Source organism: Eubalaena glacialis, chromosome 19, assembly GCF_028564815.1.
Source record: "Eubalaena glacialis isolate mEubGla1 chromosome 19, mEubGla1.1.hap2.+ XY, whole genome shotgun sequence".
Taxonomy (NCBI): domain Eukaryota; kingdom Metazoa; phylum Chordata; class Mammalia; order Artiodactyla; family Balaenidae; genus Eubalaena; species Eubalaena glacialis.
The window spans coordinates 10,673,279-10,686,113 of NC_083734.1; the positions used below are offsets into that span (position 1 = coordinate 10,673,279).

General features: G+C 54.1%; 1 protein-coding gene across 2 annotated transcripts in view; it reads right to left on the bottom strand.

Moving 5' to 3' along the window:
* Window positions 1-420: 420 nt before the first annotated feature.
* PELP1 (proline, glutamate and leucine rich protein 1) overlaps window positions 421-12,835 on the bottom strand; it is a 45,609-nt gene continuing 33,194 nt past the window's right edge. For both annotated transcript variants that reach the window (XM_061175563.1, XM_061175564.1), the window contains exons 4-17: window positions 10,386-10,535; window positions 10,072-10,143; window positions 5,755-5,814; window positions 5,295-5,445; window positions 4,980-5,109; window positions 4,745-4,832; window positions 4,195-4,283; window positions 3,999-4,115; window positions 3,731-3,878; window positions 3,430-3,589; window positions 2,663-2,718; window positions 2,313-2,519; window positions 715-2,175; window positions 421-570 (exon numbers count right to left, since the gene is read on the bottom strand). In XM_061175563.1, the coding sequence (XP_061031546.1) occupies window positions 478-570; window positions 715-2,175; window positions 2,313-2,519; window positions 2,663-2,718; window positions 3,430-3,589; window positions 3,731-3,878; window positions 3,999-4,115; window positions 4,195-4,283; window positions 4,745-4,832; window positions 4,980-5,109; window positions 5,295-5,445; window positions 5,755-5,814; window positions 10,072-10,143; window positions 10,386-10,535 (2,982 nt within the window). In that variant the 3' untranslated portion in view covers window positions 421-477. The remainder of the gene's footprint in view (window positions 571-714; window positions 2,176-2,312; window positions 2,520-2,662; window positions 2,719-3,429; window positions 3,590-3,730; window positions 3,879-3,998; window positions 4,116-4,194; window positions 4,284-4,744; window positions 4,833-4,979; window positions 5,110-5,294; window positions 5,446-5,754; window positions 5,815-10,071; window positions 10,144-10,385; window positions 10,536-12,835) is intronic.

Consider the following 12,835-nt stretch of genomic DNA (forward strand, 5'->3'; position numbering starts at 1 on the left):
TCGTAATTTTCTCAAGTTCCATCACAGTCACTTAGCCTGCTCTTTCAGACCAAGGGGCTGTGTGTATGTGTGTTTACACAGGGTCACTCACTAGGACACTTAATCCCATAAATTTCCCACATACTCCCACACCTGGATTACTAACAGAAGCAGGGCTACTTCCTTCTCCTTCTCCAGGCAACCCAGCACACACTTAGCATCAGCAAGAGCACCAGGCAAAAATTTGAAACTTGTGACACTGACTTGCGGAGCAACAGGACAGGCCGTTACCCCTGTAAGTCAATGGCTCCTCTTCTGGACAGTGGAGCTAACAGGACAGCCATGGACACATTTGGGAAACACTATGGGTACAGGACAAGCCCAGCAGACATTTGGGCTTCTGGCTGGGGACACTGTGGTGGCAAAAGGCAGAAGCAGCAGTTGCTATCCAAGGACATAACTTTATTGGAAACGAAGAGTGGGAGGTGTGGGAGAGGGCTAGGAATCAGGCTCTGTGGCAGGTGGTGGCTTCTCATCATCAGGGGGGCAATCAATGAAGTCAGCCAGCATGGCAGCTGTGTCATCCTGCTCCTTTAAGGGACAAAGACATAAAATCCAAAACAGTCACATACACATACACTGAAGAGTGGGTCAGGCTGCACAAGCAGCTAGCACCACTTCTCCCCACCGCTGTGCCTTCCCACCCTAGACACCCTCCCCGCCCAGCCCGCTCACCTTTTCCTGGAGAGCTGCCGCCTCCACCTCTGTCTCCATCTCTTCTGCTGCAGATGCTTCTGGTGGGGGTGGTACCTTGTCACCCCCACCCTCGGCCCCCTCTTCCAGCAGGGTTGGGGGCACAGAGGGCTCCTCTTCAACAAGCTCCTGAGGTGGTGGCACTGCAGGGGGGCTCCCCCCTTCCCTCTCCACCTCCCCCTGGGAGGGGAGCACCTCAGGGGCCAGTGTGGGGGCCGTCTCAGCCCCAGGCCCCTCCTCAGCCCCTGGCTCCTCCACTTCCAGCAGCAGCCCAGGTTCCGGTTCTGGCTGCGGCTGCACCTTGGGGGACGCGGCAGGGGGCAGAGCTGGAGGCAGGCTTGGGGGTGCAGGCCCTCCTTCTTCCACCTCCCCGCCCGCCGGGCCGAACTCCACCTCTTCCACCTCTTCCTCCTCGTCCTCGTCCTCTTCTTCCTCCTCTAACTCACCTTCCTCTTCCTCAAACTCCTCCTCAAACTCTTCTTCCTCTTCTTCTTCCTCTTCAAAATACTCTTCTTCATCCTCCTCCTCCTCCTCAAAATCCTCCTCCTCCTCTTCCTCCTCCTCTTCCTCCTCCTCCTCCTCCTCCTCCTCCTCCTCATCACTGCTGTTGATATTAATAACTGTCAAATCTTCTTCCAGGGCTGGGGGTCCTCCGCCACTAGGAGTCCCTTCAGGGACCAGCTGGGGTGGTGGGAGTGCCACAGGGCCAGGAACAGGAGGGGGAGGCGGCGGAGGGAGAGGCCCCGGCGCCGCAGGCAGCTCTTCTGGCTCCTCCTTGGCTGGCACAGGAGGGGAGGCTGTTGGTGGCCCGACCGGGGCTGCAGGCGGGGGTGTGGTACCCGAGGGGGGTGGGGGCGGCAGGGGTGGCAGCCCCTCAGGCACGATCACCACACTGTCATCAGAGTCGCTTTCCAAGGAAATCTCCACATCGGACGCCTCCTCCTTGTCATAGTGGACAAAGGCTGGTCTGGGCACCCTTCCCCCGAAAGTTTCATCTGGGGGTATAGTAGGTGGAGGAGTGCCACTAGGGGCAAGGACGGCGTCCTCATTTGAGCCTGCCCGGTGGTTCTCAGGGCCAGGAAGGAGCCGGGGGGATACAGACACCAGGCCTGGGACGGAGAGGCCTAAGTGGTTGGCTGTGGCTGGAGGTCCAGGGCGTGCCGGGGGCATGGGGCCCACTGAGGGCATGGGGCCCGCTGGGGGTACAGGGCCTGGGGAAGGCATGGGGCCCGCTGAGGGCATGGGACCCACCGAGGGCATGGGACCCACCGAGGGCATGGGGCCTGGGGGATGAAAAGCTGGAGCCCTGAATGAAGATGGAGCCTCAGGAGGGGGAACTGGGGCAGGGGTGGGGCAGGCAGGGCCCATGGTCTGCAGGGGAGGAACCCGGGGATGGGTCAGAGCTGCACAGGTCACCAGTGCTTCTGAGCAGAAAGCGGAGACCTGAGGAGGGAAAAAAGGGCGAGAGTGAGCATCAGGGACGCGGGCCTTCATGGCACCAGGGAGGGAACGCCGACCAGCATCAGAAACAAGAGAATCCAGGAACCCACGAGGTGGATTTGGCCACACTCCGCAGTTACCTCAAGGCTGTCTTCTCTCTGGCCCAGGGAGAAGGCCTGCAGGGCACAGGCGAGCGGAGGCGGGCAGTGAGGAGAAGGCGCCAGCAGCAGAGCCAGCAGCAGGCGGTAGAGTTCCCGGCGGCAGCGCGAGCTGGTATACGGGGAGCTGCCTAGGACCTCGCCCTGCTGGACGCCCATGACCAGTGGGAGGACCAGATCATGGAGTCTCTGAAAAGGACAGAGAGCACACCTTGAGATGACACTAAGACGAGCCAACCCTTCTCCGGGGCCTACTCCCCGGTGTGCATGAGCCCCCCACAGGCACAGAGCAGCGGCCCCTCCCACCTCCGTGGGCACCAGGCTCCACTCACCCTGTGAGTCTCCTCCTTGATGAGAGGCCCGCACATGAGGATGGTCCGGCTGAGGCCTGGGAAAGGAGACCAGTATGTTGCAGGTGGGCGGCTAACACGATGACGAGCCAGGGCTTCTGAAGCACGTGGCCCCAGCTGAGCACCCCGCTCTGCCACGGCCCACCTCGGGCAAGTCACGTAACTCCTCTAAGTTTGTTTTCTCAGCTATAAAATGGGGATCCTAAACGTACCCCTACTACCTAGGGCTGTTGACAACATTATGTAAATGAGATAGATGATGGAGGTACATTATAAACGTACATTTATGTATTTGGGGAGAGCTGGCACTTCCCTTCACACGGGGGTGGGGTTGGAGGGCAGTGAAGTACACGGGACCCAAAAGAAAGTCACTTCTGCATCCAGATTAGTGACTGTGTCAGAGCAGGAAGCCCCACTGAGCAGCCCGCCTGGGGAGTGTGAGCTCCACAGCCCAGGGATTTCGTCCTCTTCCTGGCCCCGCCCTCCTGTACTAGAACAGCACTTGGCACGGAGAGGGGATGCACGAACAAAGGTAACTGAGACCCTGGAGGGGCGGTGTCAACACCAGCACTCCCTCTAACAGCAGGACCCAAGATTCCCCCTGCAGCCCTGGGGGGGTGGCATGGCTTCTCCACAGGCTCGTAGCTGGGTCTGCATGTTTTCTATACCCTCCACCTCAACGACTGGTTTGGGGCTGTCACCCCAGGCCATCCCAGTGCGCCGAGGTGCAGGGACCAGGCCTCACCCACCTCTCAGCGCAGCTGCACACACGTCACTGTTGGCATTGCTGTCCCCTTTCCGGTGGCTGGGCGGGGCCATAGCCTCCCCCATATCCAGCTTTAGCTTCTTGGGGGCGCTGGGCTTCCCGGTCTGCAAACCCCCATCAGGGCTCCCCCGGGGACTGCGCAGCTGGCGGGGGAGGGGAACATAAATCACACACACAGGCCAACAGGAAGGCAGGACAGTCAGAAGGCAGTGTCTGGTGACGAGGCTGGCGAGGACAAGGGGTGCAGGAGGGGGTCCCGGGACAGGGGCAGAGGCCTCACTCACTTTGAGGGCGTCAGCCGGCGGGGAGATGTCACTGAGCAGGTGGGTGAGCAGGGCCTCACCCGAGGCTCCCCCCTGAAGCACTCCTGCCGAGGCCCCACACACCTGCACCCACAGCTCCAGGACAGCGTACACCTTGGTCCGCATGGTGCTGTGGGAGGAGCAGAGGGCAGCTTGTGAAAGGGAGTCGATGTCCCAGCCGCCGGCACCCCCGGTCCACCGGCACCCCCTCACCCACCCTCTCCTCTTTATTCTATTCCTAGATGGTCACCTGTAAGGCCTCTCCTGGCCTGGAGAGAGGCTGTCCCTCCCAATGCTCCAGGCATTGAGAACCTGGGGAAGCAGGCGGCTGATCAGGGCCCCAAAGCGCAAGAGCCGGCCTCCACACCTGGGGGCGAAGACAGAACAGTGAGCCCCGCGCCCAGCACATCCCAGCCCCTGCACCGCATCCTCCCAACCCCACTCACGCGAGGATGAGCGCAGAGAGCAGGTCCAAGGCTTCCAGGTGGAGGGAGGGCAGCAGCAGCAACCGCAGGGGACCATCTCCAAGCAAACTCTGTGGAAAAAATTAGCAGAGCAAGGAGTGGGGGAAGAAAGTGAGGCAGAGCAAGAGAAATGGAGACAGGATACACGCATGTGACGAAATACACATGTGCACGCAGGTAAGGAGCCCACACCCGACCCCAACTCCCCCAACAAGATCCAACTGCCATCCTCCTCAACAGACCCTGGAAGGAGGACAAGGGAGGGATGGCCGAACCTCGCGGCAGTGACGCAGCTGACCCCCAGCTCACCCTCCCCTGAGGAAGCATCTGCTACAAGTGCTCCCGCAACACGGGAGCGAATCGGCACTGCTGTGCATGTGCCGGGAGCACGGGAATAACGGCATCTGGAGAGGTAAGGAGCTGGCCGGGGCAACCTCAGGCAACATCACTTTGGGAGCCACAGCCCACACTGCTTGCCTGGCTGCCCTGGATCCTGGGCAAGTGCTGTGAACAGGGGACAAACTCCACTTACGATGTTCTTGGCACTGACGCTGAGGGTCCGGCAGATAAGATCCAGGATTTCCTGCACGGGGACGGACACGGGAGCCCCGAACTCAGAGCTAAAGAGAGTCAGAGCAGGGAGATCCTCAGCGCGGGGTCCCCAGGGGGACTCCACACCCACCCTCAACCTCCCTCCTCGTGATGAAGATGACACCCATCTCAGCCCCTCCTGCTCCAGGCCCTCGCTCCCTCCGACACTCACACACCTGAGCATGAGCCCCAGGCAGCGGGCCAGCCCGGAAAACCTCTGCCAAAGCCGGAGAAGGACATGGGCATCGCCATCTTCTGAGGGGGAGAGCAGCGTCTCCACCCCAGGGCCTTCATACTGCACAGGAACTGGACAGAAACACAACCACCTTCACACGCCAGGTCTGTCTTCCACCCCCTCCTCCTTCATTCTGGTGGAGGACCCACCCACATTCTAATCCCTTCTGCCTAGAAGGCAAAGGCCCCGCCTGTCCCGACCACCCCCCTGCTTCCCTCACCGCTGTGCCACTGACCACACCAGCCACAGTCCCTACCCGTTTCCGCTCCCTCATACAGGGCCCCAAGCAGGCCGTGCAGAGAGGCCAGCAGGCTGTGCAGCTCGTGCTCCCAGCTGTCCGTGTGCTTCAGGCCCTGGGAGAAGCCAGCCCCTAGAGAGGGCAGCCGGGCGTAACACTCACAGGCCAACTGCAGGAGAGAGGTCGGAACCCCGGTCAGATGGGAATCCAGCCCGGCCACGGAATCCCAACCCCACCAATGCCCAGGAAGACGGAGATCAAAGAGAGCTCTGAGGGAAAATGGAAGCGACGACGGGGCAGAAAGACACAGGTGGAAACACGGGGGCAGAAGTCATGACTTGTGTTCACTGTGTATGTTAACAGGGAGGGGAGTGAGACTGTGGTCGAAAAGCAGTAACAGACAGAAAAACAAAGAAAGAGAGATAAAAGAAGTTCCAGCTCAGACCCCAGGCTCTCCATCTCCCTCCTTTCCCTTTACCTGCTGGAGCTGAGGGCTCAAGGCATCCACCCGAGACAGGAAAAATGAGGCCAGCTTGCCCTGGATTAGAGGGAAAGAAAGGGAGAGGCTGGTGAGTCAGCTTCAAGGGCCAGAGACATAGACCCTGCCCATTCCCAGCAGCAGAATCGAGGCCCAGGATCTAAGGCCTTTTTCTTTCCTGCAGACAAGGAAGCACCACACTCTAAGGGGCATCATGCCTGGGTGCAGACATGCTCTCATGGTAGAAAGACACCCTGAATGTTGCCTCTTGTCCTTAGCCTCCCTGTTTGAGGCCTGTGTCCCACAGACGACTGGGCCCCCTCCTGCCAGTCTTTGCAAAATGACAGTCATCTCCCTCAACCCAAAGACACAGCACTGAAAAGCAGCTACCTCCACGCCCCAACTCCCTGCCAGCTCAGACAAGAAGCAAGGGTCCAAGCTGGGAGCTGCGGCACTAACCAGAGGTGTGAGGGCAGGACAAGGTGGAGAGAGAAGGAAAGGCTGCCCAGCAGGACTGAGGTAGCACATCTCAGAGCAGCGGCCTGTCAGTTAGCCAACAACAGGACTCCGCCTGCTATGTGAAGGCGCCGGCGCAGGAGTGTTTAACTGGGGCCCCATTTATCTGGAGGTAGAATCAAAGGGGCCTGTGAACATGGAAGGGAAATTTTTTTAATCATTTTCACTAACCTGTAAATGAAGTATAATTTTTTTTTTTTTACTATAAATGTAGACAAAAAGCCACAGTAGTATTAGCAATACCTCTGACTGTCACCATCAGAAATCACTTATTTTCATTTCACATTACATATAGTTGTAAACAGTTATCTTGAATTAGCATTCACATGCATCACTAATTTGAAACTTAGGTAGTTACCAGACCTGCTGCTGGATCCTGTTATTTGACACGTTAATAAAGAAGCACATCCTACTCTATCACAATTTTTTAAAGTATACATTTCAACAGAATCAGTGTCCCTTGCAATTCCATGTATTTTATGGATTTAAAAACATTCGGAGAAGAGGTCTATGGCACAAAAAGGGTGAGAACACTGAAGTGTAACAGGATTTCCACCTTCAGTGGGTGTAACAGTCGGGAAGACAAATGTGTGGAAAACAATAACCTGGAACCAAAGAGGGAGGGTTAGGAGGGACTGATGCTGGGAGGCAGGACTGAGCTGGGTTTGGGAGAAAGAGGAGGACCCGGATAAGGAGACAGAGGGAGGGACACCATGAGGAGAGCTACAGGCTCACAAGAGGCCCACGGAGAAGCAGGCCGGGGCCTTAAATCCCAGGCTAGTGTGTATGGACTTCATCAGGGGATGGGGCCATCACATGCACAAAGGTAAACTTCCAGAAGACAAGGAAGACAAATCAACAGTGGCACCAGGCACGCAGCAGGGGACTTATGGGAGGAAGCAGGCATGGAGTTCTAGCAGTGTGGGGTTCAGAAAGCAGCCCTCCAAGGGCTCCCTGCCATCGCCCTGTGGCAGGAACCACATCTGGTTTCCCACGTTCCATTGCAGGATTCTCACCATGAGACAAGCACTGTTACAGCTGACCCCAGGGTATGAGAAGGCCTGGAACCGTTTCCCTTGGGACTTGGAAAGCATTTTCACGTCTGGTGTGGTAGGGTTCTGAACACTTCAAACCAAAAGCAGCAACCGCCCACAGGTCTCCTGATTCACCGGCTTCTCCAAGGATGATTGATAGAGAGTCGCCAAAGCCTTATCTACAGTGGCACTCAGCCCTTTTGGCCAACTTACTGCTCACGCTTTCCCTGAGACTCTGAGTCAAAAAGCTGGGCTGAGGCCACCAAAAGTCTGCTTATGTGACCGCAGTCAAGCAAAGTACAGGGACATGGCTCTGGCCCCAGGTCTACCCCAAATGACCTGCAAAGCAAACCAAAGTAATGGCTCACTTGGAACATTTCACTTGAAACGCAAGCCCGCGTGCACACACAGTATGTCCTGGGTGTCTCTTAAGAGTGGGGTGAGTCTTCCCACTCATTCCAGGGAACAAATAATCTGTCGAGGAGGAAAGGTAAAGCCTCTACAGGACTGACTTCATGGACTCAGAATGCTTGAGATGATACCTCATTTGGGAGGGGTAATCCTGAGCTTGGAAACTGCAATTGCCCTGGGAGCTTCTGGGGGATGGAATAGAGAACAGATAAACACTCCAATTATCAGTTTCCTAAGTACTGGTCTGCAAGACATTTCAAGTACAAACTGCCCCTGGGGCCTCCACACAAGACAGATTCTTATCTGCCATGTTGGCAATAGACAAAGCCAAACTCCTCAACAGAAGGAAGTTCTCCAGATGACACTGTATTCTTAGAGAAATAAAGGCATATGCACCCCGTAACAACATATGAAAGTTTTGTTGTTTGGTTTGGAGAGGGTACTTAAAATGCAGGCCATAACTTCAAAAACTACACGTCTGACAAAAGGCTGTGAGTTATAGATGAATTCTCCTGACCACTCACAACAAAAATTAAGGGGCACTAGCAGAGGACTCACGGGCAGGCTAGTCTGACTACTCAAATCTTGACCCCACAGATAACACTCAGTTCTCCCTGCACTTCCTGGGCGGATGCAGGTGGGTATAGATAACCCCAAACCAAGCTGAATCAAAGCAGGCATATGCAGTAAAACCTCACATACTTTGACCAATGAGGGGTCAGAGACAAAGATCTAGCCTGTGTCATTTGAGAAGTTAACTTACAGAGCATTTTAGAAGAAAGTTTAGTTTAGTAAACTAAACTTAGTAAACTTTAGTTAAAAAAAAAAAAAAAACTTTAATAAAATCCCCAAGTTACTCCAAATGCCTTCTTGACAAAGTCCTGCCCTGCTACCCAAAGATTCTACTACCTGCCATTAGTGGCAGTCATATGAAAACAAAGCATCAGCAAGGACGTGACCCATGTTCACTAAGAAATATCATCTGCTCCAGGGCTTTTCAAATACTGCAAGTAACCAGTTACCAAAGTCTCCGCAAGTACCACTCCCAGACCACAGCGCACGTGCCCACAGAGCTCCGCGTCAGGCTCACGATCCTTCCCAAGCCACTAACAACTGATCAGAGCCGGCATCAGTGTGGAAGCCTGTCTGTCAATCCTGTCCACGTGCTTAAAAGTGCCTGGGGAGTTTGGTTTGGTGGGAAAAACATGGGCATGAAGGACAAATAGTTCTCACTCGCACCCTGGTTCCACAACTACCAGATACACAGGCTTGTGTTAGTCAAACCCTTCTGGACCCGTTTCCTCCTGTTTAATTCGGTGACACCAGCACTACAGAATTACTGTAAAATGAGAAGACACACAGCAGAGTGGCTGGCACATAGTGAGTACCAGTTCTACTAAGTACCAGTTCCCTTTCCCTTTTACTTTCTTAACTTGGTTATAGAACCATGTGAGCTTACTTTCAAGATAACTTGAATGGCAAACTCCCCCTTAATTGGTAATACTGAGTATAGTATTACCAATTACTGTGATTAACCACATGAGTTATACAAAAAAAATTATTAATTTGCCGCTAATTCCAGTTCTCCATAGGTTTGTGCTTCCATCTGAGAAGGGGGTGCCCAACGGTTTGTCAAGCAATGATGAGTGTATCAAAACAAGAGAGAACATCTAATCGACAGGAGAACACCTATTTGTTCTTAGGTACTTGTTGGCCTCGAATTATTCTGCAAACAATAAATGTACCAATTCCAAAAGCCCTTTAACTGTTACTGCTTTGGCAGAATTTCATAACCATTCATATTTGTTATTTTATCTCCTTGAAAATAAAACTCTAATTCTTTCACTGACCTCCTTCCTCCCTCACCTGACCCACGGCCACCCTGCCTGTTTGCCCTAATAAGGCTCTGCTGTGCAGCCACCTTTGTGCAGCCATGACAGTGCGGGGGACAGGGTGGGAGATTAGTCAGGAAAATCAGGAGAGAGAAGCGCTGGGGAAGTTGATATAGGGAAGTAAGTCAGGAAGGCTTCCCAGAGGAAATCATAAGAGCTTTAGGAACAAAGTAAAACAAGATGGTAGAAAAATGGGCAGGGCATTCTAGAGGTACAGAGAAAGCAGGGCAGAGAGAGGAAAGAGTCCAGGGGTAAGAGCCCGAGCTTTGGCATCAGTTCTTAGGCAAGTTACTTAATTTCTATTTCTTTATCTGTGAGGATTAAATGAGAACGCATTTAAAGCTACGAGGTGGCATAATTAGAGCTGTGGAGACAGGAGCTTAGAAATCTCAGCACCGGAATCTGAGGTAAGACGGCTATCAAGGTTTATGTTGGTGGGAAGAGGAGTTCCCATGAACACTTACTTTGAGAGACCCACACGCCCGAGGAAAATAGGTCATACAAGCCTTCATTCCTTCCAGTGCCGAGAGCTCACTCTGGGGGAAAAACAGAAAGTAAGGAAGAGGCCAAGAGCCCAACGCCCCTCGACCCCATCTCCACCCCACCACCCGCCCCTCAGGGTCCCTTCTCCTTATACTTTTTCTTGGCCCCGACCTCTTCTCACTTCTTCAATCCTATTCCCCAATCACTTCCCATCACATTCTTTAACCTAATGGGTGTCAGTGAGGGCAAGCAATGCGAGGGGCCAAGGGGAGGGGGAACTGGGGAGGTGTCTCACCTCTGGTCTGAGGCCCAGCAGGGAGGTGAGAAGGCCAGGGAGGTGGTTCATGGAGATGTCCCGGAAGAGTGTAGGAAGCTGGGCCGCATAGCGGAGTAGGTCCCTCAGCACAGCCACAGCCAGCTCCATCGTGGGGGGCGGGTCCTGGGACTAAAGAGCAACAACACCCCATGCTCCCAACCTCACCTTCATGGTCACCAAAAGGAGGAACGAGAGGTATGACAACATGGGGCTTTTGACAAACACCACAGTTAACGTCAGCATTACCATCAAATCTACTAGGGACAGGGACTTCCCTGGTGGCACAGTGGTTAAGAATCCGCCTGCCAATGCAGGGGACACGGGTTCGAGCCCTGGTCTGGGAAGATCCCACATGCCGCGGAGCAACTATAAGCCCGTGCGCCACAACTACTGAAGCCCGCATGCCTAGAGCCCGTGCTCCGCAACAAGAGAAGCCACCGCAATGAGAAGCCCGCGCACCACAACTAAGAGCAGCCCCCGCTCGCCGCAACTAGAGAAAGCCCGCGCACAGCAACAAAGATCCAACGCAGCCAAAAATCAATAGATTAAAACAAAAAAAAAAAAATCCACTAGGGACAGAGTGTATTAGAGATATGGAGCATCCAAAGTAACACATTTATCTACAGACAGGACATGTGTTCACATTTTAGTACTATGCGTGTCTGAGGGTCCGAGGAATTTGGGGAAAAAAAAGGTAACAAAGCCATACTTTAAAGATCTGCCTGACTAGACCATCTCAAGAGTTTCTTGCTGCTCCCATACTACATTTCCCTGTGAGGAACGGAGAGGAGCACTTCTCAGACCACAAAAAAAGTCTCAGCCAAAACAAAACCGCCCCACCTCGCCAAGCTTGCTTCTGGCTGTCTCAGACCTACTGTGGAACTCATGGAGGAAAAACGGCTTGAATTTAGAAGGACTTCTCTAGAAAATTAACATGTATCTAAGGGAAAAGCCTTCAGCACATTACCCCCTGCTAGACCAGATGCCACGTGTCAATGAAACAAACAAGAATGCGTGTTAGAAAGTCCGACTCAGTGGGCCTACCGACCACAAGCGGGCCTCAACGCTGTCCAGCAGCCCTCCTGCACCTCTCGCTGGGTACCTCCCTCTGCTCCTCAGCCCCTCTCCCACCACCGTCACTTCTGTATAACCCGACTTGCAACTTCAGAGAAAGCTGAAGCCCAAAGACGGGCACTCCCTCAGCTTCCCACCACCAAACTGAAAACTCCATCTCCATCCTCATCCCCGCTCTCCTTCCTCCCATCCCACTAGAGGAGATGCTCCTCCCATCCGAGGACAATCTCTCCTCGGTGCTTTAGATAGTCCCCCCTCCCTTCTTCTCAGAACCTTACACTGTTAACTGGCCCCCTCTCTCCAATCCCTCTCAAAAGGGTTCTTCCTACTGACATTGGTGCATGCTCCAGTCTCTCCCATCCTAAAAGTCCTTCTCCTGAGCCCGTACTCCACTTGCCCAATCTCAGCTGTTGCCCAGTTTCTCTCTCTTACCAGCAGAGCCAGATGTCTTGACAGGACTGCCTACCTTCTCCATTTCCACTCCTTCTCCCACGCACTGCTCATCCCAGGGCAACCTGGCTTCAGTGTCCACTGCTCCACCAGAAACACTTTCACAGTCTCATTACCCTTGAGTTGCTAAATCCGATAAAAAAATTTTCAGTCCTCGTCTTATTCCAGCTCAGAAGGGCATAAAGAGGGCTTCCCTGGTGGCGCAGTGGTTGAGAATCTGCCTGCCAATGCAGGGGACACGGGTTCGAGCCCTGGTCTGGGAAGATCCCACATGCCGCGGAGCAACTAGGCCCGTGAGCCACAACTACTGAGCCTGCGCGTCTGGAGCCTGTGCTCCGCAACAAGAGGCCGCGATAGTGAGAGGCCCGTGCACCGCGATGAAGAGTGGCCCCCACTTGCCGCAACTAGAGAAAGCCCTCACACAGAAACGAAGACCCAACGCAGCCGAAAATAAATAAGTACATAAATAAACTTGAAAAAAAAAAAAGGGGGCATAAAGAGAAATGACTCCTCCGTCTTCCCTGAAGTATTTGAATTCCATCCAACCCACCATCCTGGTTACCTCCTTTCTGCTGCTCTGTCTTGTCTGCTTTGTAAGCTCATCCTCCTCTACCTGACCATTGACTGTGGAGCGCCTCAAGATCCAGCCTGTATAAGGACTCAACTTGATCATCTGAGCCTCATCCTCAGCTTCAGCTGCCATCTAAATGCTGAGGACTCTTCCTCTTTGTAAAACATATTGACTGAAGCCCCCACCCACTGAACCCTCAGGGTTACCCTCTGAGATACCTGGTCACTTCCACGCACACTAGGTCAAGGGTATGCTTCCTGGGGGCCTCTACTGAATGCCCACGACCATACTCATGTTATTTTCACCACTCCCCTTGGAACCTGGCTGTCTTCCA